The 24,993-nt window shown below is 39.8% G+C and overlaps 1 protein-coding gene across 5 annotated transcripts in view; it reads right to left on the bottom strand.

Annotated features, from left to right (window-relative positions):
* Positions 1-24,993, bottom strand: part of LOC126248156 (cullin-5) — a 246,391-nt gene that overhangs the window by 79,532 nt on the left and 141,866 nt on the right. For 4 of the 5 annotated variants that reach the window (XM_049948900.1, XM_049948898.1, XM_049948899.1 and 1 more), the window contains exons 8-9: positions 23,362-23,529; positions 15,835-15,969 (exon numbers count right to left, since the gene is read on the bottom strand). In XM_049948900.1, coding sequence (XP_049804857.1) covers positions 15,835-15,969; positions 23,362-23,529 — 303 coding nt within the window. The remainder of the gene's footprint in view (positions 1-15,834; positions 15,970-23,361; positions 23,530-24,993) is intronic. The other variant, XM_049948901.1, reaches the window with a different exon arrangement.

Genomic DNA, 24,993 nt, shown 5'->3' with positions numbered 1-24,993 from the left:
CAGGAGAGGCAGAGGGAAGAGCGCCACCTGGTGGGAGTCTACTTGATTGTATGAAGTTTATTAAGCAGAGAGATTGCCCCCAAAAGTTGGCTCATGATTGAGCAAAAAGGGATTTGATGTAAAGTTTCAAATGCACCCCCTACAGTGGTCACGGACAACGGCGGTAAGTGGGACAAGAAACAGGACTGGGAAACCACTATCATGTGTTGGGCATTGAGGTAGAGCTCTGGATCTGGACAGATTGTAGTATGATGACAAATGCATCTTCCTCCAGTATGGTGGCAAATGTATCACCCTCCACTTAAGGGCGATAATTACAAACCGTGTGAAAGTTTCCACACGGAGGCACGTCTGAGGCCCATCGAAAGGGGAATGGCAATGCCTGCAATGTGAATTATCTCGTCGGACGCATCACAAACGACTTGATCAATACAACTCGATAAGGAAGGTGTAAATACGACCTGGGAAGTATATAGAGGCCAATCAGCATGACGGAAAACCCCGTGGAGTAATCTAGCCGTCAGGAAGTGGGGAAGTGAACAAGAGAATCAATGGGAAGGAGTCACTATCACAGAGGTCAACATGTGACAACCAGTGTAAGTAAGCAAAAGGGGAGGGGAAGTGAATGACACATCAATGGCAGAGAAAGTGCCATATGCAGCACTAAAATGAGTAGGGGAACCATCATCAGGAAGGCTCAGGTTATTGTCCACAAGGAACTGGTCAAGAAGTCGAGGAAGAGCCCCTGACTAGACCAGAAAGCACTGCCCCATGAAGGGTGATAGGCATTAAAACTCCCAAGGAGGAGGGAGGGAGAGGGAGCTGCTGAAGGAGGGCAGTTAGGGCAGCAGGTGTAGGTGGCCTGTCAGGAGGGAGACAGAGATTGCAATTCATGACCGCAGAGTCCAAGTGGACCCAGACGGCAACTGCTCCCAATGTGGTATGAAAGGAGATCCATGTACTAACAGCATCTGTATGAACCAACATGCAACCACCACCAGAACTCCCCCAAAGGGCCGACCTGGTCCTGATGAAGCACAGAACCCATGAAGGGTCGGTGAGAGAGCATCAGTACAATGAGATTCCGGGAGAATGACAAGCTGCCAAATACAGGCCGGGGCTAATCACACTGCTGGGCCACCATCTGTCACAAATGAGGATAGGATGACAATAAGAGATCAGACTCAGGTTGTGAGGACAGACATGGCTCCTCCAGAGGCACCAGGAGAGTCTTGTCTTGCAACTTGTGTTTCTTCTCTTTTCCTCTTTCATAGGATGAGGGAGGCAGGGCATGGAGGGAGAGCAGGCTTCTTCAAGATCCAGAACCGAAAGAGAGTGGGCAACCTTGGGGAACACAGACTGTTTGCCCCAAGGCTAACTTTGGTAAACGCAACTTTGGAGATGCAGGAGGGTGGGGTATCAGGAGAGAGCCCCAACACAAGTGGAAACTGAAGAAAGGGGCCATTTCTCCAGCTGGAGAGGGAGAGCAGCACCCAGAGGGGCGAGCATGGGAAGCACAGTGAAGCAAGAGAGGAGAGGGTCGCGACTGGAGGAAGGAGGGAGGAGGGGGAGAGGACATAACAGGGGCAAAGTTAAATGTTACTGACGCAGGGTGAAGTTAGTCATATTTCTGACGAGCCTCAGTGTAGGATAAACGATCAAGAGACTTATACTCATGTATCTTCTTTTCCTTCTTATAAACCAAGCAATCTGGCATGTGCAGAGAGCAACAATCCTGACAATTAACACACAAGGGTGGAGGAACTTAGGGGTTCCCCTCACGAAGCGAGTGTCCACATTCACCGCAGAGAGGGTTCGTTGTACAGAAAGCACTGAAAACATCCCATGGTTGGCAGATGGTATGACTCAGGTCACACCAGTAACACATAACCTTGATCTTCTCTGGCGGGGTATCTCCCTCAAACCCCAAAATAAATGTGCCAGTATCAGTGCAATTGTCCTTATGACCTTCCTGCACATGTTGAACAATATGAATGTCCCATCATTACAGACTGGCTCAAAGTTCCTCATCACTTTTAAAGGATGAGGTCCCTATGAAAAGTCTCCCCAAACTATTTGGTGATGAGTAATGGACACCAGGATGTCACCATAATTGTCATAAGCAGAAAGGACTGCAACCTGGGCAGCAGAAGATGTTTTGATCAACAGCAAACCTGATCACATCTTACTGAGAGACTCCACTTTGCCAAACTTGCCTTCGATAATTTCCACAAAAAATAATGGCTTGGTGGCAGTGAACGTATCCCCGTCCATCCTAGTACAGACCAGGTGGTGGGGAAAGTGTTGCATCCCAAGCCCGTGAGCTTGGCCCTCCTACCAGGGTAAAGTCAGGGAAGGGAAGGCCGCAGGGTTGTTAGAAGCAGCATTAAATGATCCATTACCAACCAAAGAGAGGGCCGTAGAAGAAAGGCCAGGTTTGTGGAGCTCAATATGTTTCATATGCAAAGCATCTGCGCTGATACCACCACTCCAATCAGGGGCTCTCCCTATGGGCACCACCCAGCCACAGAAAGGGCAGTCTGGCACGGCAGCTGTTGTTGGGAATTCCAAAGCTCTAGGATGACAAGCAACTACTCCTAAGTATACAAAGGGAAAGTTAGTAATGTCCAAATTTCTCCAAATTCTTATTACCCAATGCCATGATAGCATCCATGCTTGATGAAGTGGCAAAAGGGCCACAAATGCTCAAATTGCTATATGCTATTGGCGACGCAATTTACAGCAGAATGTAGAAAGATACATATGCATGTGCTTGCAGCGTGAGCAGTGGGCGCAATATACACGGCTGCAAATTTCATTACTGACTTAGCCAGAAGCTTCTAGACTTTTTGAAGTCATCGCTCTGGATATCCTAGGGCCCTTTCTCCGACACAGGAAGAAAATATAGTCTGTCAATTATTGGCCACTTTTCCCAGTGCCTTGCACTAGTGCTCATTGACAATATGACAACAAAGACTGACGAAAGCATTTGTGTATCACTTGGTACTACTGTTTGGGAACCCTAATGCCATATAGGTGGAATAGTGAACAAATTTTATATGCTACTAACCTCCAGAAATCTGAAAGGCATAATCCAGCAAGTATTCTGGTTAATCAAATTATGCAATAAACTGCAGAGAACCATCAAAGTTGCAATATTGATTTCCTTTATTACTTTAAGACTAGTTTCGAGCCTAAGCTCATTAGAACATCATCCAATAAGCTATGCAACCATGTGCATTACAACAGCCACATGAATGTGCACTGTAGTTAAAGTAGTACAGGTTAACTTCATTAAGTTAGATGAATGAAATTCCAGCCTGTACTGCCTTACACTAAAGATGTGTTTAACTACAATAAACATTAATGTGGCTATGAAATGTCGTGTGACGAGGGCCTCCCGTCGGGTAAACCGTTCACCTGGTGCAAGTCTTTCGATTTGACACCAGTTCAGGGACTTGTGCGTCATTGGGGATAAAATGATGATTATGATTAGGACAACACAACACCCAGTCCCTGAGCGGAGAAAATCTCCGACCCAGCCGGGAATCGAACCCGGACCCGTAGGATTGACAGTCCGTCGCGCTGACCACTCAGCTACTGGGGGCGGACAATGTGGCTATCAGAATGTATGATATTGCATAGCTTCTTGGATGATTTGATAATAAGCTTAGGATTGAAACTAATCAAGTAATAATGGAAATTAATACTGCAACTTTGACGGTCCCCTGCAATTGATTGTACAATTTTGTTAACAAATTTTATGTCCACATTATTTGTTCAAGTGTGTAACTGTTAAGAATTACAAAGTGGGTAGCCACCCCCTTCCACCTCACAGCTAATGGTTATGTTGAACACATCGATAGGATGATTGTTTGAATGGTATCCTATTATGTGAGCTTACAATAGCAGAATCCATGAGTCAACAGGGCATTCATGTTATAAGGTAGTGCACGGCCGTCCTACGAGTTGACCCTTTGAAACGGATGCACTACCTTTGGGGTGCTGACCCAACAGAAGTAAAACATTTGGCACATCAACTTAAAATGATTTGGAAAAAAATTCAATGGAACAATTTCAAAACAAATTCCAAACAGATACAAAAGGTCAATAAAGTAGCAGCACTATCCCCATATAGGCCAAGTGACTGGGTGTTGTTGCGAAACCTGTCGATTAAAAAGGGAAAGAAAAATTCTCTCCATGTTAGGAATGGCCGTATACGATTATATGTGTAATGTCTCCTGTCAATGCTGGAACACTGATAGATTAAAAGTCCTATCAGGGAAATGCTGTGCCGCCCTCGAGTGCCATATCTGGAGAATCATCAAGAGATAAAGCTCATGCTGTAAGAGGAAAGCCGAAGAGGAAGAAGCCATTGCCCCTACACCAGCAACTCACACTTATGAAGCTCTAGTTCGCCAGGTCCAGTTGGCGACCAGGATGTAACCCAGTCATTCGCAATAATCTTTTATTTCGATAGTCCTGTTGCGACTTTCCTTGTGGACTGCAAAACATTCTGACACTGTGTTAGCAGAGAGATAGAATTTAGGAAGCCTTCTCTGCTCGTACCTGCCATGTCCCCTGAGACAATGGAGCATAATGGTTTGCACATGTACAAGGCATTGCCTCCCCAGACTCATCAATCACAACAAAGATGACTGATGGCATGACAAGTGCCACCAGAGGACTTCTGTGCCAGGGACCTATTTCCTCCACCATGTTGTGTGTGGAGCTGGATTGGCACAAATCTCTCTGCACCCCAGCTACAGAGGGCAGTGTAAGTCAACACATCAGCAGTTTGCTTCACCAGAGCTCTGAGCCAATTCACCCATATCCCAATACATACCTCTTGGCCAACCACGCCAAACGGTCAACCTCTATCATTAGGGATTAATCAGTGGCATAGTCTTCACATCCCATTACGTTTATTCACAATGTGTTCCAGTGTCTGAGAAGTTATTTTATTATTGAAAAGTTATATTATTTTATTATTGAGAAGAGTTTTCCTTTTTTATTAAATCTCTCTACCGCAGTCATAAGAAATCCTTATTCGTCTTTACCCGTGTCTTATTATTTCTTATCAAGCACCTACCCTCATAGATGTAGCAGTTCCACCATAGCGATTTCTATACTAGGTTCACTAGTTACTGTTCAATACCCTTATGGACTACCACTGAACAGGCTCTTGCTCTGTGTTGTGCTGCCTACTGCTACAATGCTCCAATCAGTTTCTGTCTTCCTTGTTTCAGGGATGAAGAGCTGGTATGCCATTTATTACCTTGTTTTGCTTTGTACTGTTGCATTTGCCTGCAGTTCTGTTTAAAAAAAAATGCCTATGTTCAATGTGCTCTTTTGTTGCAGTTACAGAGGTGGTGAAGAGAGATTTTCATATTCACTTTGCTGTGGTTTGCATGACAAGCAATTAAAACTACCTAATACTTACTGATAGAGTATGACAGAGTCTTTACACAGTGTGATACGTTCCCAGATTGGCTTTCCATCCCCTGAAATGCAATGGATGTCAACACTCCAATAGGAAGGGATGCAACCTCCGATAAAAATCGTGTCACTTATGTGAACTAACACCTTTAACCCCTTCTTATTAATATATTGTACTTGGGCTAGTACGGACACACACGAGCCATGCTGTTACCTTCATTTGGTGCCATAAATACATTTTTAAGCATAATTAATGCAATATATTAATGCTCTACTCATTAGTAACCATGTAGTGAGCAACAAAAATTATCATTTCATTTATGAAGAGGTGTGTTATTAAGGTAAATATTAACATCGAGATGTTAGGCACAGGGTGTGCTGGATATTTAACTGCATGTAAATAGTGGGCCATGAGGAGATAGTGTGGAGGTGGTGCTTAGGTGGCAATATGATATCGGCCAAGATGGCTGCCAGCGACAGTCACACCCTCTTGTGCTGAGATTGCACACAGCTCACAGGTATCTTAACATCTGCATGGATGCCAATGCAGCCCAACATGCTTTACATATACCCGTTCTATTTTCTGATGGCCCACTGCTTTCAATGGCAAGCACTTCTATATTTTCTGGAGATGTGTTTAAATGTTCATCATTACTTGTCATATAAACATAGCATATCTTTAAATATTTTCCTTTCATCATTAAGTATAAACTACATTTGGAGTAATAGGTTTACACAACAGCCAAGGTAGGGCCACAAAGTAGCTCCGAACTTTATTAGGCTGTTTGGAATTTCCCACCGGATTCTGTTGTCAGTTCTTGACACCATAGCTCTGGGACTGTAGTAGGGTTGAAGCATACCTTTAATGTGAGAGCCATTTCAGCATGCTTGAATTGTGCACAGTTTGTTTGCAAATGAAGAGAAAGCTATTTGTAGTATGTTAACTTTCAAGGTCGGAAAAATCACAATTAATAAAATACTCTGGGCTATCATGAGAAAAACATTACAAAATACTAGTTGTTCTATATAAAATGTACTATTTTATTTTTATAATAGTCCATACCATCTTATAAAACAGTCACTAATTGCACTTACTAAATAAGCATATGAAGTACTAATTACATTAATGCTGAACAATTTCAGTTCTATTGAAATTCTTCCAATTCATATGTGGCATACAGCAAACCAGTGCTTATTAACAGTATTGGTTAAATACAGTCTTGGTTGCAATTTTAGTTTTTTTATTTTTCAACGACGTGTTTCCCCTTATTTAGGCATCTTCATGTTAACTTTTTTAGATGGACGCGAGAGGCACCAAGATCTGCATAATGCGTTCCCGTTCACAGGAACGAGTAACAGAGTAAGATGGGGGCTCATCTTACTCTGTTACACGCTCCTGTGAACAAAAACACATTATGCAGATCTTTGTGCCTCTCGCGTCCATCTAGAGAAGATAAACTGAAGACGCCTAAATAATGCGAAACGCTTCGTTGAAAAATAAAAAACTAAAATTGCAACCAAGACTGATTTTAACCAATACTCAGTTCTTTTGAGTCGCACAGACGCTGGAAGAAAAATAAAACTTTGACCATAGCAGGGCCCTAAGCAAAATATAATCTTTGATCATAAATGTTTTTCTGACGTAAATAAAGATGTCAGTAGGCAAAATGGCAAATACTGGGCTGTTTCTGTGCAAAACTGAAGTCAAAAAAAGTGTTTGTACCACATCCATAAATGTGAAAATTGGAAAACCAGCACACAGAGAAGAAAGTAAGTACACTTAAAAAGCAATATATCATAAATACACAACCCATGAAGTGTAGTAGCTAAACAAAATCGTTATTTTGCACAGGGCAGCTGCAGCAGCCAATCTGCTTTTGATGTAACTATGTACTGAATGAAGACTCTTATCATACTAATTGAAGATGGTTGCAAGCATGAAACACACATTAGATCAAATAAAAATACATAAAAAAGACACTGGGTGTTGTATTTATTAAAATAATATAATCCACAGCGACAGAGCTCAACAGGCAGTAAAGTGGAAAAATGAAGTGTAAACTTAAAAATATCAGTTAATGAAATTCGCATGTATATCGTAGCCAGTTCTTTGTCACTGAACTTTGAAGAACACACTACATACAATTCAGAACTTGGAGGTGGTTTCCCACCAATATATGCCTAAAATATAACAATCAGATAGAAGGAGTGGACACTGTTATATTTTTGGGATTACAGCTTGATGATAAATTCAACTGGGAGGAACAAACCACAGAACTGCTACAGCAAATAAACAAATCTCTATTTGCAATGCTAATGTTGTTAGACATAGGAGATGCAAAATTGTAAAAGCTGTCAGATTATGATTACTTTCGTTCCACAATGTCAAATGGGATTATTTTTTGGGATAACTCATCAACTCCAGCAAAAGTTTTCTGGGTCCAAAAATGTGCAATAAGAATTCACTCTAAAATAAGAAATTGAAAAAAAAAATTTAAAAAATCTATTTCTGAAAAAATAAATTATTATCCTAGTTGTACTTTGAGTGCTACATTCAAAACTGTTTTTAGTTTTTTCTGTCAGGGATAGTTTATTAATAACCACAATTTTATTCCTCTATTCTGATTCTGATACAGTGCAGCAAACATTAGGTGAAATTCAATAAAACAAATTCATGTTTTATTGATGTTATAAGTTCACCACATTAATGGAAAGTGAGATCTAATTCATAACACAGTAATCTTTGTTTATACGCTTTGTAGCAATTATTTGACATGAGAAATTACAGAAAATTAACTGTGTTGTAATGCACATCATTTGTTCTCTTGTATTACAAATCTTTCTTCTCTCGAATGATAGTCCAGCAATAATCTGCTAACATAGAAGGTATCCACTTCCCTTCATAATGCCTTTCTATGGTAGAAATGTCTTAGCGGAAACTTTCGCCATGTACATACAATACGTTGCAACAACTCTCTGTGAAGTAGTCCAGATGAGAGTCCATCATATGTACTTTCAAAGACATATTGCACCCCAGATCTTGATATGCTTTGATCATGTCATTCACCATTGCTTTGTAGTTAGTACCTCTTCTTCTTCTTCTTCTTCTTCTTCTTCTGACACCATCTTGAAACAGTCCCATGCTGTCTTTACTTTGTCAGTTAAATGTGCTTCAAAATTTGCATCTTTCTGCAGCTCCTTGATTTTTGGGCCCACAAATACACCATCTTTTATTTTTTGCAGCTGAAAGACAGGCGAACCTGGTAGCCAGAAATGCAAACTCACTGCCTGTTGGATCCATGGCCTTTACGAATTATTTCATTAGGCCAAGTTTGATGTGAAGCTGTGGAAGTAGTATATCTTCAGGAGCTACCAGACATTCACACTGTACATTCTTTCCGCCCACTTTCTATCTCCACCTAGACCATTTCTTTTTCACGTAGTGAGAATTTCTGCCTCAGCTATCCCACTCGCAAAGAAAATAGGTATACTTCGTGTAGCCTTGTTGCATTCCCAGTACCATCAAAATTACTTTGAAACCTGCACATATTTTCCATTTGTATTCATTGTATTGTAATGAATTTAGCATCCTTTATACAAATTCATAATTGTCTTTGGTCAAGCTGGCATAAGCTACTGCAACAGAGGGTATTTTATTTCCATTATGGAGTGAAACACCCTTAGAGACTTGTTTTCGACGCATCTATGAAAAGTCTCCACTCCTGTGAAATAGATGAAGTTCAGCACTTTCATTAGGCCAGCAACATCACTGCAAAATGTCAGTGCTCTGTCAGTTGCAAAACAGGAAATAAAAGCATGTTCTATGTGCCTGAACACACTGATTTTAGTACTTTTGTGGACTAGATTATACTCTTGTAATCTTGAACCAAGCAGCTGCACCTTTTGTTTACTTAGCCTAGATCACATACTAAATCATTTAAATCTGCTTGTGTTAACAAATGTGGCAATGACTCAGTTGTGCAGTGATACAAAGGATCATCATCTGTGATTTCTTCAGTACTACTTACTTCACTGTCACTGTCACTGCTGTGTTCGGATGCAGGCTGAGTTGGCATCCCTTCGCTCCCAGCTTCAGGCAGTGTTGGCTTCGGTCACACAGCTTGAGGCTGTTGCCAATGGGCATCACTGTGGGGGTCCGGATGGGGGTTTGTCGGGGACGGCCAGCTCGTCCCACGCATCCCCCGATCGGACTAAGACTGTGGTTGCCCGGGATACTGCCCGCATTGAGGCTACCTGTGGTAGAGTGGGAGGTCGTCTCAAGGTGTGGCAGGGGGCGAAAGACATTCCGGAGGGCTGAACGGAAGGCCTCTCCAGTTTGTCTGACGAACCGGTTTCAGGCTCTGTCTCAGGCTGATACTGATCTTCGGCCTGACATGGCTGCTTGTCCTGTTCCAGAGGTTGCCCCTCAGTCTGCAAGATCCGGGCGGTCGCAGAGGGTGGGCTTACTGGTAGTTGGGAGCTCCAACGTCAGGCGCGTAATGGGGCCCCTTAGGGAAATGGCAGCAAGAGAGGGGAAGAAAACCAATGTGCACTCCGTGTGCATACCGGGGGGAGTCATTCGAGATGTGGAAAGGGTCCTTCCGGATGCCATGAAGGGTACAGGGTGCACCCATCTGCAGGTGGTCGCTCATGTCGGCACCAATGATGTGTGTCGCTATGGATCGGAGGAAATCCTCTCTGGCTTCCGGCGGCTATCTGATTTGGTGAAGACGGCCAGTCTCGCTAGCGGGATGAAAGCAGAGCTCACCATCTGCAGCATCGTCGACAGGACTGACTGCGGACCTTTGGTACAGAGCCGAGTGGAGGGTCTGAATCAGAGGCTGAGACGGTTCTGTTCCGACACTGACAATGTTGAGTGTTTATGGAAAAAGTTCAATGCAATCGTAAAATGTGTTTTAGACAGGCACGTGCCGAGTAAAACTGTGAGGGACGGGAAAAACCCACCGTGGTACAACAACGAAGTTAGGAAACTACTGCGAAAGCAAAGAGAGCTTCACTCCAAGTTTAAACGCAGCCAAAACCTCTCAGACAAACAGAAGCTAAGCGATGTCAAAGTTAGCGTAAGGAGGGCTATGCGAGAAGTGTTCAGTGAATTCGAAAGTAAAATTCTATGTACCGACTTGACAGAGAATACTAGGAAGTTCTGGTCTTACGTTAAATCAGTAAGTGGCTCGAAACAGCATATCCAGACACTCCGGGATGATGATGGCATTGAAACAGAGGATGACACGCATAAAGCTGAAATACTAAACACCTTTTTCCAAAGCTGTTTCACAGAGGAAGACCGCACTGCAGTTCCTTCTCTAAATCCTCGCACAAACGAAAAAATGGCTGACATCGAAATAAGTGTCCAAGGAATAGAAAAGCAACTGGAGTCACTCAACAGAGGAAAGTCCACTGGACCTGACGGGATACCAATTCGATTCTACACAGAGTACGCGAAATAACTTGCCCCCCTTCTGACAGCCATGTACCGCAAGTCTCTAGAGGAACGGAGGGTTCCAAATGATTGGAAAAGAGCACAGGTAGTCCCAGTCTTCAAGAAGGGTCGTCGAGCAGATGCGCAAAACTATAGACCTATATCTCTGACGTCGATCTGTTGTAGAATTTTAGAACATGTTTTTTGCTCGAGTATCATGTCGTTTTTGGAAACCCAGAATCTACTATGTAGGAATCAACATGGATTCCGGAAACAGCGATCGTGTGAGACCCAACTCGCTTTATTTGTTCATGAGACCCAGAAAATATTAGATACAGGCTCCCAGGTAGATGCTATTTTTCTTGACTTCCGGAAGGCGTTCGATACAGTTCCGCACTGTCGCCTGATAAACAAAGTAAGAGCCTACGGAATATCAGACCAGCTGTGTGGCTGGATTGAAGAGTTTTTAGCAAACAGAACACAGCATGTTGTTATCAATGGAGAGACGTCTACAGACGTTAAAGTAACCTCTGGCGTGCCACAGGGGAGTGTTATGGGACCATTGCTTTTCACAATATATATAAATGACCTAGTAGATAGTGTCGGAAGTTCCATGCGGCTTTTCGTGGATGATGCTGTAGTATACAGAGAAGTTGCAGCATTAGAAAATTGTAGCGAAATGCAGGAAGATCTGCAGCGGATAGGCACTTGGTGCAGGGGGTGGCAACTGTCCCTTAACATAGACAAATGTAATGTATTGCGAATACATAGAAAGAAGGATCCTTTATTGTATGATTATATGATAGCGGAACAAACACTGGTAGCAGTTACTTCTGTAGAATACATAGAAAGAAGGATCCTTTATTGTATGATTATATGATAGAGGAACAAACACTGGTAGCAGTTACTTCTGTAAAATATCTGGGAGTATGCGTGCGGAACGATTTGAAGTGGAATGATCATATAAAATTAATTGTTGGTAATGCGGGTACCAGGTTGAGATTCATTGGGAGAGTGCTTAGAAAATGTAGTCCATCAACAAAGGAGGTGGCTTACAAAACACTCGTTCGACCTATACTTGAGTATTGCTCATCTGTGTGGGATCCGTACCAGATCGGGTTGACGGAGGAGATAGAGAAGATCCAAAGAAGAGCGGCGCGTTTCATCACAGGGTTATTTGGTAACCGTGATAGCATTACGGAGATGTTTAATAAACTCAAGTGGCAGACTCTGCAAGAGAGGCGCTCTGCATCGCGGTGTAGCTTGCTCGCCAGGTTTCGAGAGGGTGCGTTTCTGGATGAGGTATCGAATATATTGCTTCCCCCTACTTATACCTCCCGAGGAGATCACGAATGTAAAATTCGAGAGATTAGAGCGCACACGGAGGCTTTCAGACAGTCGTTCTTCCCGCGAACCATACGCAACTGGAACAGGAAAGGGAGGTAATGACAGTGGCACGTAAAGTGCCCTCCGCCACACACCGTTGGGTGGCTTGCAGAGTATAAATGTAGATGTAGATGTAGATTTGAACCGGAGCTCTTGAAGGTACTGGAAGGCTGTCAGAATGCTGCACTGGCATTTCGCTGAAGGCAGATCTGGGTAAACAATGTGCCTCTTTGATTTTTTGTTTGTAAAACCCTGAATTTTTGTTACAAGAAATAACAGTCAGTAGCGTGGTCCTTGGGCTCTCTCCACACCATAGGCATAGTGAACAACACCACATTCTCTTTACCTTTCCACCACTGAATTAGTTTGCAGTAACATGTAGCACAACAGAAATGTTGTGCCAATTCTTTATCTTTGTCTTCTACCTCTACTCCAAAGTAATGTTTATATGCTTTCTCTATGACTGTTCAAATTTTCTTCTTATATCTGACAAAGGTGAACTTCCCACAGATATAGCAGATTGACATCCACAACGACATGGCATTTCTGAAAATTTTAAAATCTCTCTTCAGTAATACACCTGTAATACATTAATACCAGAGAACTACAGAAACACTGATATGTAAAAACAAGCAGTCAATTTACCTTCAGCACCAGGCTAAATCAGTTTAAACACAGGACCTTGTAAGTTCAGCTGTGCTCAGAAATATGAGAGAGACGGTTACTTGTCAGCCAAAACACCCACTGGTTAAGATTGACACATAGTATCCCAGATGACGATATTTTGTTTGCATATTTGAATTTCTCATAGTAAACTGGTTTAGAAGCACATACTTCAATATTAGAAACAGAATCCATGTCTAACAGTGTATTTGTGGTGTGTGCTCAATAATATCCTGCACAGGCATGTTTAGGGAACTACGACTATTAAATTCTGCTTCCCAATATAGTTATTCCTTAATGAAATTTGTCAGTAAAAATATCTATTTTTGAAACTAATGGCAATGGCTCAGTTCATGAACCAGAACTAGAAATAAGAATAATCTCCACAAATATCTTAAGACACTTACTTTAATCCAAAAATGTAGCCATTACTCATGGACACACATTTTCAATTAGTTGCCAGCAACCATTGAAAGTTTCAGTACCAATAATATTCAGTTAAATTACAAATGAGAGGAGTGAGGGTGGTGGTGGTGGTGGTGGTGGTGGTGGTGGTATAAGGCAAAGTTCCAGGATGTGTAGCTAACTCTACAACTAACATTAACTGAACTTACATAAAAAGTGATGTGATGAGCCAACATCCACCCTTTAATGCCAGCATATGACGATAAGATTAAAAATTACACAGAAACATTGTCCTATCATCATAAGGCAAATAAAAACACAAGGGACCTGAAACTGGGAATAAAATGGAAGTAGAACAACAATATCTGCTGGAAGGAGGAACTAAGGCAAACCAAATAAAATACTGAAAAGAGCTTACATAATATGGAGCCAACAGCATTCCAGCATACACAGCATGGAGCATTGCATACAGCAGACAAAATGTAAAGATAATGCAATTGAGGACACACGATATGTCACAGACCTCACAGCCAGCAACACAAACAGAGCCGTAAGTACAATATTGCACAACCACAGCAAGAGACATTAAGGACAGATGGCATTGGTTAACCAACATATTTAAGAAAATAGGTTGCATGGCTAAATTATGGATGTAGGAAACAATAAATTAAGTAAACAGTAAAATTATTAAAATTAAATTAGTGCAATTATAATGATAAAATAAGCACAAACAATAACAGGTAAAATGGAAGTAAAACATATGTCAGAATACGCAAAAAAATAGTTAGAAGATAAAGGAATGACTAAAGTAGCATCACATTCACAATAAAGAACTACTGATGTGTTAGTATAGTGGGTACCATAATAAAACTGGTTTCTGCTAACCAATTGATCATTAAATAATCTATTATTCTCTGCACCGCAATGCTTAAACATTAACATTTCCATTTCCTCTAGAAAATTTAGCTTTTCCCCTTTCAACATTGGGTCTGGTGACCACTAGATTTTAAGTGTTCAGCAAAAGCCGAATGTTGTTTAATCTGTCTTTTTTTTTAAGTTAATTAAATGTTCACTAAATCTTGTTTGAAATTTCCTACCAGTCTGACCCACATATGAAGCTTCACAGTTGGTTGGTTGGTTGGTTTTGGGGAAGGAGACCAGACAGCGTGGTCATCGGTCTCATCGGATTACGGAAGGATGGGGAAGGAAGTCGGCCGTGCCCTTTCAGAGGAACCATCCCAGCATTTGCCTGGAGTGAAAGCTTCACAGTTGACACCCTCAATTCTATACACCCATAAATCCACATACTTGTCTTTTGTAGAATCCACATACTTGTCTTTGGTAGGTAGTTAATTATGGATGAATCCAATATGTATTTTATTTGTTGACAAGAAGGCGATGTCCCAGCTTTGCAAGGTCATGTGACAGCATGCCTACAAAAGGGGTTTTGATACATCTAGCATTAGTAGGTAACAGACCTAGTGGTAATTTAGATACATCAGGACTAGTTTTTTTGTTGATAAAGATCATCTATAATATTAGGGTTGTATTCGTTGCCCATTTTAACATATCTAGCACATGAAGGAGTGATTTGTGTAGCCAAACAACTCAGATCACCATGCTTGAGGATTAAGAGGCTCTGACAGACAAACTGTTATTTATCCACTTCACTGTTAAAGTTCACAGTATTTTCTTATATCACAGTTCACACCAACTGATTTAAGAAATAACAACTTCTTACTGAAAATTTGTGTACATGCCAGTACCAATATTATTTTCAGATTGTTTTTGAAAATGAGTAATGCCTGTCAGCACATTTTATTCTCTGGCAAAATCTACCTCTCACCAGAATTTGTGAATACACAGGGTAGGCAAATTAAAATTGGTCTGGAAAATATTTCATGCATTTTAAGATCATCCACATCAGGTGCACAAGACGGAAGTTGGGTTGCCTATCTTGAGGTGCATAAAATATCTTACAGATCAGTGTGTGTGTGTGTGTGTGTGTGTGTGTGTGTGTGTGTGTGTTAAATGCACCAGCCTAGTGAAAATGTGTTGTTTGTGAACCATCTGGCACCTCTGACAACATTAATAATAATTGTAGACACAATTAATAGAATACACAGTCAACTAATTAATAAAAAAAATTAACTAATGAAGTAACCCACTTTGTACTGTTCAAACTGCCGAGTGTCTGGAGAAATTGAAAATAATCCAAACCAGTTTCAATACTAACATTTTAATTTTTATTTTTTGTTACATTAAACTGCCTCTGCACGACAGTACTTATACCAATACTTGTGAGAAGGTTTCTGTGTGAAAACAAGTTTGGGACTATCCTTAAAAATTTTAAAAATCTAAGTTGTGGAAAATTGTTCTGTAGTGTTACAGCTTGTGTGTGCAGGAATTACACGTTTAGAATGTTTCATCACTAGAAAGACTTACTTCATATTTCATACCAGAACTAAGCATTAAGTAATGAGAAATTTATTATATCTTACCACATCCCGCAGCTTATTCTCGATCTCATCAGATGTCAGCTTTTTGCTCAAAGGTGTTTTCCTCAATAACATGTCACAATAATTTGCTAGAAGTTCAGGACACTTTGATTCTGGCTGGGACTTGAGGCCTGCACTCTACATTGATAAAAATACATTCACTGAACCAGTAGTAGTAGTAGTAGTAGTACACTCAAACAAAACTGTATTATAAATGGAGGGAAGTACAGTGAGTTCTGGAAAGATTAAGAAATGTCACTCTGATTCTGTATTTCTAAATTAAGCAAGCAATCCCTGTGGTAGCATCAAATAAGGTAGAAGCTACTCACAGGTATAATTAAAATGTGTTACCAAGCTCAGTGGCTGTTTATTAATGTAAACTATTTAAGGCTGAAGAACAAACAGCATTTTTGTTCTACTACTACTACCTCTTTATTTTGAACTGATTTTACATTTAGTGGGCCATTGTCAGGAAACAAATGATGATGGCTCAACAAGCCAAAAACCGATCTGATAGGAACAAATATTGGTAAAACAAAAACAGTGTTACTTTTTCAACCTTAAATATGTAGTTATTCTACCATATGATGTAAGAATCCACAAATAAAGGAAACTGAATCAGATTCTGGTCATAACTAAATAACAAAAAGTATAACACTTCAGCATACAATTGCATTTACACAATGGAGTGGGGAAGATATACAGTCTCTTTCATTCAAATGTTAATGACTACATCTGTGTCATCATTTTTGTTATCCAAGATATGCTGATACGAAGTGAATATGACATTACTTGGTATTTATGATGAAATTGCATGCAATTGGAGTCCTCACACCCAACATCAGCACAGAAGGGGACTGTTCCTCCAACAAATTCAGCAGTCCCATCCATGCTTTTAACAGTTCCTGCCCTGCATCAACCTCTGCTCAATTCTATCCCCATTTCCAATTAAACTGCTCTGATACCCATCAGTTTTTCAAATGGCTCTGAGCACTATGGGACTCAACTGCTGAGGTCATTAGTCCCCTAGAACTTAGAACTAGTTAAACCTAACTAACCTAAGGACATCACAAACATCCATGCCCGAGGCAGGATTCGAAACTGCGACCATAGCAGTCTTGCGGTTCCAGACTGCAGCGCCTTTAACCACACGGCCACTTCGGCCGGCTCATCAGTTTTTCTTTGTATCTCTCATCAGACCTGGCCCTCAACAATTCTTGCTGTTCCTGCTTTTACTATTTACTTCTATTTTATTTTATTCCTTGGATACCATTTCTTGCAAACTCTCCCCCTCCTCCTCACTCCACCCTATTCCCTTCTAATCACATACTCACTGTGTAAGCAGGCTCGGTTCCACCTCTCCTTATTTGATAGGCCTATGTTCCTCCAATACTGCTACATACAGGTAGTGAAAGTCTGTTCTCTCATCAACTCCTGTCACACCTCAACATTCCAGTTTTAAGTGGTCACGTGGCATTTTTGCAGTTCGAGATCTTTTATTATGCATGTGAGTAACTGTACTGAAAGTTTATACATGTGATACACAATGGACTCATCATCAGGAAAAAGGACACTGCCAACTGCCTTCAACACGAGAATAAAACCTTTTAAGTAGCCGAATTGGGGAAAAAAATTCTCAAAAGTTTAAGTAGCACCTGCTTTGCCCCAAGACTCCACTACCGAGACACTTAACACAGGGTGTTTCAAAATGAATATACAGGTTTTAATGCTTTGCAGCATTTATTGCATTCAACTTACAATCATAAATAATACATCAAATGAAAGAGTAACTAGTTTCTTCTTACAAAGCTTCAATGTGAGCACCATCAAGTCGATAGGTGAATTAACTTTGATCGGTGTGTGTCGCATAATCTACATCCACATGGTTACTCTGTAATTCACACTTAAGTGCCTGGCAGAGGATTCACCAAACCATTTTCATACTACTACTCTACCATACCACTCCACTCTTGAATGGCGCGTGGGAAAAAGGAACACCTAAATCTTTCTGTTCGAGCTCTGATTTCTCTTATTTTATTATGATGATCATTTCTCCCTACGTAGGCAGGTGTCAACAAAATATTTTCGCATTCGGAAGAGAATGTTGGTGATTGAAATTTCGTAAAGAGATCTCGGTGCAAAGAAAACTGCCTCTGTTTCAGTGACTGTCACCCCAACTCGCGTATCATATCAGTGACACTCTCACCCCTATTGTGCGATAACACGAAACGGGCAGCCCTTCTTTGCACTTTTTCGATATCCTCCGTCAATCCTACATGGTAAAGATCCCACACTGCACAGCAATATTCCAGCAGAGGATGGAAAAGCGTAATGTAAGCTGTCTCTTTAGTGGCTTTGTCGCATCTTCTAAGTGTTCTGCCAACAAAGTGCAGTCTTTGTTTCGCCTTCCCCACAATATTATCTATGTAGTCTTTCCAATTTAAGTTGCTTGTAATTGTAATTCCTAAGTATTTAGTCAAATTGACAGCCCTTAATTGTTGCAACAATGCTGTTTCTAAGTCAGGCGGATCATCTGGTAGCAGAAGCACATACACATGATCCTTTATGAGCCCCCAAATGTAAAAATTGCATGGCTTCAAATTGTGTGTGAATGTGGTGGTTTTGTAAAATAAGCCTGTCATCTGGCCCCTTGCGGCAAATCCAGTGGTTGGGTATGTCATTGTTTAATCAATAACATACTAAATTATGCCAGTGAGGTGGTGCTCCATCTTGCGGCAAAACAAAGTTCCGTGGTTAAACTTCTTACAACTGAGGAAAGAACTGTAGTTCTAGTGCATCAAGATAAAAACATCAGTTACAGTTGCTTCGCTGGGGAAAAAAAAAGGCGACCCCACAGCTAAAGTTCCAGACTTTCATCATTCAAGAACAGTTTAGGTACAGTTTAACAGATACTGGACTGATAAAGGTATGTGCAAATACAACAGGCAGAAGTGGGGCTTTTTCATTGACAGTATTGTAAATATGACTATGGCGACGTACAGCAGCAGAAACTTCCCTGGTAGAATAAAGGGTCTACACAAAGCATCCAATTAAGCACTCCACTGGACTGAATCTTCTGACATTCGTGTGCAGTCTGGGCCATTTGACATTTGTATATGTAAATACTGGAACATATGTATTTTTTGTTTAAATGTGTATCGGATATGTTGTAATTGATGCAGAAAATCATAATAAACTGAAAAAGAAAGGCCCATAAAGCTTCCAATGGCACAAAAATCATTCAATTTAAGAGAGTCTCATTGCAACTGTAGCATCTCATGGGGATTTGCTGACCCCAAGACATGCACATTATGTGTGTTCACATTTCCACTTAGGTGAAATGTCGATTCAGCACTGAAGCCACAATCCAGAAAATTTTCTTCATGCAGCAACATTTCATTTGCAAAGTTGGCACAAAAAAAAACTGTAGTCTGCAGGCTTTAGAACTGGTACAAACTGCAAACAATATGGCTGTAGTAGTAAATGTCTCCTTTAAATTCTCCACACAGGCCTCACTGGAATTGATAATTCACGACTAACCTTCCGAAAAGATTTATTGGGGTTACAAATGAAAGACTCTCTCATTAAACACATTCTTCAGTCGCTCTTGGTCATTGAATGCTCTTCCCTTTGTGCAAATGTAGACAAACAAAACAGAATCTCTCTTTCGTCTTCTGTCTTTTTTGTAATTGTAAGCTTAATGTGCAGCAGTAATGCATTGACTGCACACCGACCAGGGCAGTGCCGTGAAACGACATCAAGAAGGTGCTGACCGTGTGCAAATGGAAAGAGTGGGCAGCACAACATCTCTTGGAAGACAGAGTTCAGTGCCCCCTGTAAATGTGGACTCAACCAGCCACTCATCACAGGTCAGCCCAGTTCGGTCACTAACTTTTGAGAGAGCATCAGTGCTGAGTAATAGGAAGATGTTACTTAGACGGTGTACTGCAAGTAGTGATTGATTGTCAAAGTACTAGCACATAGGAGGCACAGAAAGTAATGGTTCGTTTCTTTTTAGAAATAAAGTGTTATAGCAATCCTAATGTTTATTGTACAGATCATTTGGATTCTTGCTACCGACCACCACAAATTCTCTCCTTCCTTGTCTGTGTCAGTGCTGACTCCCACAGTAGCTGACACAATACTCAATGCAATAAATGCGACAAACTGTTAAAAATCTCTTATATTAATATTGAAACACCCTATACAATCAATTTACCAATAATCCCCACCTTGAGGTTCCACAAATGTGGGAGATAAGTTTAAATGATTTTCCCATAAATTGTTACATCTAGGAACTGCTATGAAAGTGGAACAAAAACTTTTTCTTAAATGTAACATTGGTTAATAACAAATAAAATAGTTAAAACTGATATCAACTACAGAGTGTGTGTGTGTGTGTGTGTGTGTGTGTGTGTGTGTGAGAGAGAGAGAGAGAGAGAGAGAGAGAGAGAGAGAGATAATTCAAATCAACTTCTATATACCTGGTGCATGTGCCACCAGCTCAAATTTCAGTTTACATTCAATCCTAATAATATGACACAGCCAATTTCTTGTATGTCTTGGTTTTTGTGAATCACCTTAATCTGGTTGCATTTTGACTGTTTGGTTTGGAACTGCACCTTGCAAATTTTAGACATGTTCAGATTCAACGCATGCTGCCGAAATCAAGTTTCTTAACTGTTATGAACTAATCTATGATTCAGGAATTTTTTCTGAATCCTGATTTCCAACTTACGTATAAGTATCATCTGAAAACAAAATTGATGGTGAGCCAATTTCACTGGTTAATCATAGATAAAGAACAGAAATTTGACTGAGCACAGTATTAAGTCTTTTTGTGCATTTCTGGTATATTGTTTTTCTGTCAGAATAATAATCTGTTCCATTAGGGTGGTTCTCACATGGAACTTCAAAATTTCTGATGGTTTTTTAGACTTCCTACCCCATTTCATGGAAAAATGAGCTATGTGTTAGTTTGGCGGAAGGGGTAATCCTTGGCCTTCCAAAATCAGACAACTTTGCTGAATATTACTTATGCACAAGAAATTCATTATTTACCTAAGGCAGGTCCGTTGATTATTTCATTTTCCTTAACTGCATGTGTTGTCAAACACTGGTCAGGTGACATGACAATTCAGTGACCCAAAGTCAGGCACAGAGATGGCAGAGCCAGCTGAGCCATGCCTCTTTACGAACCAACTCCAACAGCCCCAATATCTTTCAATTTGGAGGGAAGGTAACAGCCACAGCAAGTGCAACATACCCACCTTCATTTTATTTAGGAGAGATAATTAATTAGCTCGATTATTACTTTAATGAAATAAATAGAAATAAACTTCAATCTGTTGAACAAACATATTGTTTTCTTTTACTGTTTGCAAATGTGTAAGTTAATTCTGCACTGAAGTGTAGTATTAGCTCTGCAGGAAGAAATGATGTATTGAAAAAGTACAAATTTGGACACAGCAGCTGAGAAACTGCATGCGAAAGTTAGAAGACACAAAGGAATGAAAGACATTGGCTGCCAGTGGACACTGATTTATATCAATGGGCAAGATGAAAATTTGCGCCGGGCCAGATTTCAAACAAGGGTCTCCTGCTTACTAGGCAACTGTGCTGGGTATTACACCAACCGGATACAGTGCACAACTGCCTAATAAGCAGAAGATCCGGGTTCAATATCCTTAAAATCCACTGCGGCACAAATTTTCAACTTGTCCCATTGATGTAAATCAATGCCTACTTGTAGCTATTGTTTTTAATTCCTTCATGTCTTGACTGATAGTGGCTGCAGGATCATAACGGCATCTGTTCTTTTGGACACGTCAGAAAGAGCAGACACAAAGCACAAAGTTAGAAGCTCTGCATTGAAATGTGTATTAAAAACTAGCTGAATAGGGTTTTCTGTTCTCTGTTAGAGCATCAGTTTTGATTCTAAAGCATTAAACAAAGGCAGTTTTAGAGGTGCACTTATTTTGATTAAAAATATGATCTCTCATATTTATATTTCCGGTAGCAGATCTTAATGCTTTAAAAGAGTTTATGAAGAAATTATTTTCCGTAAAAATGCAGGTTCACTTATTTCATTCATGAAAAGAATTAAAACTGCTTCATTTGCAATCTACGTCAATAAATTCCGAAGTGGAATATAACAAAGAAAGGTCAAAAAACACTTTGGTCCATATGTCTCAGATGTTCAATTTTATTTGATATAATTCACGAGCCTAATAAGGATTATATTGAATGGTTAGAAGAAACTATATTCTTTCTTGTCACAGCACCATCGCGTGGAGCAACTTCCTGCACTCCAGCAAGGTAGATTGTGAAAGCTATTTATTGTTTGAAAATGTTTATTTTCCATGATGAATCTCAATTATCACAACAAGAAGAGTATGCAATTTGTGATATTTGTATTCTTCTTATCACTTTGTATGTCTAGACAAGATTCTTCAGAGGCTGAAGCACCTTATTTCTATTTCAGTATTATTTTGAAGTATATAAGTAACAATTTGTTGATCATGCTATAGCTCATGTGATTTTGCAAAAACTGGAAAAATCACTGATGCTACTCGATTCCTTTTCTGTCGCCTCACCCAATTTTAATTTTAATCAATCATCTGAGTTGGGTGGGTGGGGTGTGGGGTGGGGTGGGGTGGGGGGGGGGGGAGAAGAGAGAGAGGAATGTGTCAAAAATTGAAAATATTTACTTGTTTTCTGTGGTAATAATTCTTGTGCACCTCATGAGGAAGCCAAAATTGGGTGACCATTCTGGAAAGTATCAATACTTTATAATTTCTTTTCTGCACCGATTACAAGCCACGATAGGTTCAAAAATTTTTTGCTCAACTTGCATCTCAGCAGCAATCTATTCCTTGACACCAGCCTAACTGTGACTCACTTTTCAAAATTAGTTATTTTTACTATCTATTTTCTTTGCATGTTCACATGCATATTTGACAGTTTTTGAAGGTGTGTGAAGTTCTCAACTGAGGCGGCGGTGGGCGGAGGGGTGGGGGTCGACAATATCGTGAGTTTGAAAATAAATTCTTTGTGTGAAATTTATTGTTTACACCTTACACAGTCCTTGTAATGAGTACTGTTCAAATCAACATATAGAATTTTGAGTTGTTGCGCTGTTTCAGTACATCATTCTCAGAACAACGTTAAGGTTATCACTTGAGAAAATGATGACTATATATGGTAACTAATATTAAACAGTATTCACAATAAACTCAAAAATATCATTTGTAGTAGTTTATTCACTCAGTAATTAACAAGGGCACCAAGATTACACTTAATAGATGGCACTGACAGCTAGATTTTAAATGATACAAAAGCATGGATATTCTTACATGAACCTCTGGAACCAACCACTCCTTCTTATAGAAGTCACAGGTATGTTAAAGAAAACCAATGTACTAAACAAAACAATAAGAACTCATAGTCAAAGAATATGGAGAAATAATTGGATGCTAACAAAAAACTGGCAAGAAGTTTTAAAAAGTTAATAATGGCACATTAACTTACCTGTTTTGATGGCAGTTCTAGCCTGAACACCTGTGTATCATTAACAACATGCCTATATGCTTTATCCCGAGATGTCAGAAACCTGGGATCATCATTAAAAGCGTCAGAAACTAAAACGCTGAACTGGTGAAAGAGTTCAAGAAGCCTTTCAACATATTTTTCCGAATCCTGCGAACAGAGATGTAAATTAGAAAAACAGTGATTATTATGACAGAATATAATAGTAATAAAACCACTGAAGTTAAAAACCATTAATTTTATGCCTAATTTATGGCGGCAAAGTAGAGGTACTCATAAGAGGTAAAGTTTCAATCAGTTTTGATGAATTCTTATTGGTCCTTGTCTTTTGCAAGGAACAGCATCTTCATCTCACAGTCAGAAAACAAAGTAGTCCAACTTCAGAACATAATAAAAGGTGTAAGAAAGCCAGCATGGAATAAATATCTGTACGTGTGTATGGAAATAACAGTTCTACACAACTAAATTGGAACCCACTGGATACATGTGTGAACAGTGAGCGTTGACTATTCAAGTTTAAAGGAGGACAGCAGTCAGTTACAAAACACAGTAATTTCTTGCAGATCTAGAGTGACTATAAAATAGTCATCATTGGTGCTAATATATAAAGAGAGAGAGAATCAGAACAGCTTCAAAATATGTATACAGCACAATTATACGAATCCATGTAAGTGGGGACACAGCAGTAATGTATAAACATCAGAAGAGTCATATATGTACCAACATGTGAGAGTGTCAGCTTATGTCAAATAACAGTAGCCTTTACATGGGAGAAACAAAACTGAGGCAGTTGCTTACAACTAGTGCAGATGGCACAAATATGCATCATGGCGGATTAGTAGTGCCTTCTACTGGAGTGCTCATCCAAGAAGCTACCGTATATTATTCATTGAAGACTGTAAGTAGTAAATGAATCTTAAAATATGGCAGAACTAGGATATGCAAATTAAATACTGAATATATAAATGTATAAAAGGAAGTAACAGAGTTTACATGCAAATAGAGTCATAAAGGACATGTGGCATCTCCTGTGGGATTACAGTGTGACAAAAGTATTTTAAGTTTTATAATGAGACTAACAAATTAAAATCAATTTTAAAATGTTTTATACAATGTATTTCATTTATGTGTGTCAAAAGACACCTAGATACATTGAATAAAACCTGAAAAATGCACAGTGAAATAAAACAACATAAAATTGTGTGATAAGAGTCACGATGTGCCCTCTCTGAAATTAAAATTAAACAAGGTAATAATGTAAAAAGCTTTATGTTAAAGAACCAAATATTTGGACAAACATTCATTTGCACAATTTCATATTTACATCTGTTACAAAAGGAGCCATTACAAACTTAAAATTTAAAAACAATTTTTTTTTCTTTCAAAGATGATTTTCACGGTCTGACAATACACAAACCGTATACAAAAAGCTGAAGCACTTCCCACACCTGATAGTGATCCACCTCTCTGATGGCATAATATCAAGTCATACTACTAATATGTAAAAACAGAAACATTAAAAGAATTATGAAAGCAGTTACATTGTTGTCATGTCAATTCATGTTAAAACCAGTAAAGGGTACCAGGGAACAATAATCTGGACCAAATAAAAAC

This window comes from Schistocerca nitens, chromosome 3 (genome assembly GCF_023898315.1).
Source record: "Schistocerca nitens isolate TAMUIC-IGC-003100 chromosome 3, iqSchNite1.1, whole genome shotgun sequence".
Classification (NCBI taxonomy): Eukaryota; Metazoa; Arthropoda; class Insecta; order Orthoptera; family Acrididae; genus Schistocerca; species Schistocerca nitens.
Note: the sequence above shows the minus strand (reverse complement) of the source record. Positions and strands in the feature narration are given on the sequence as shown.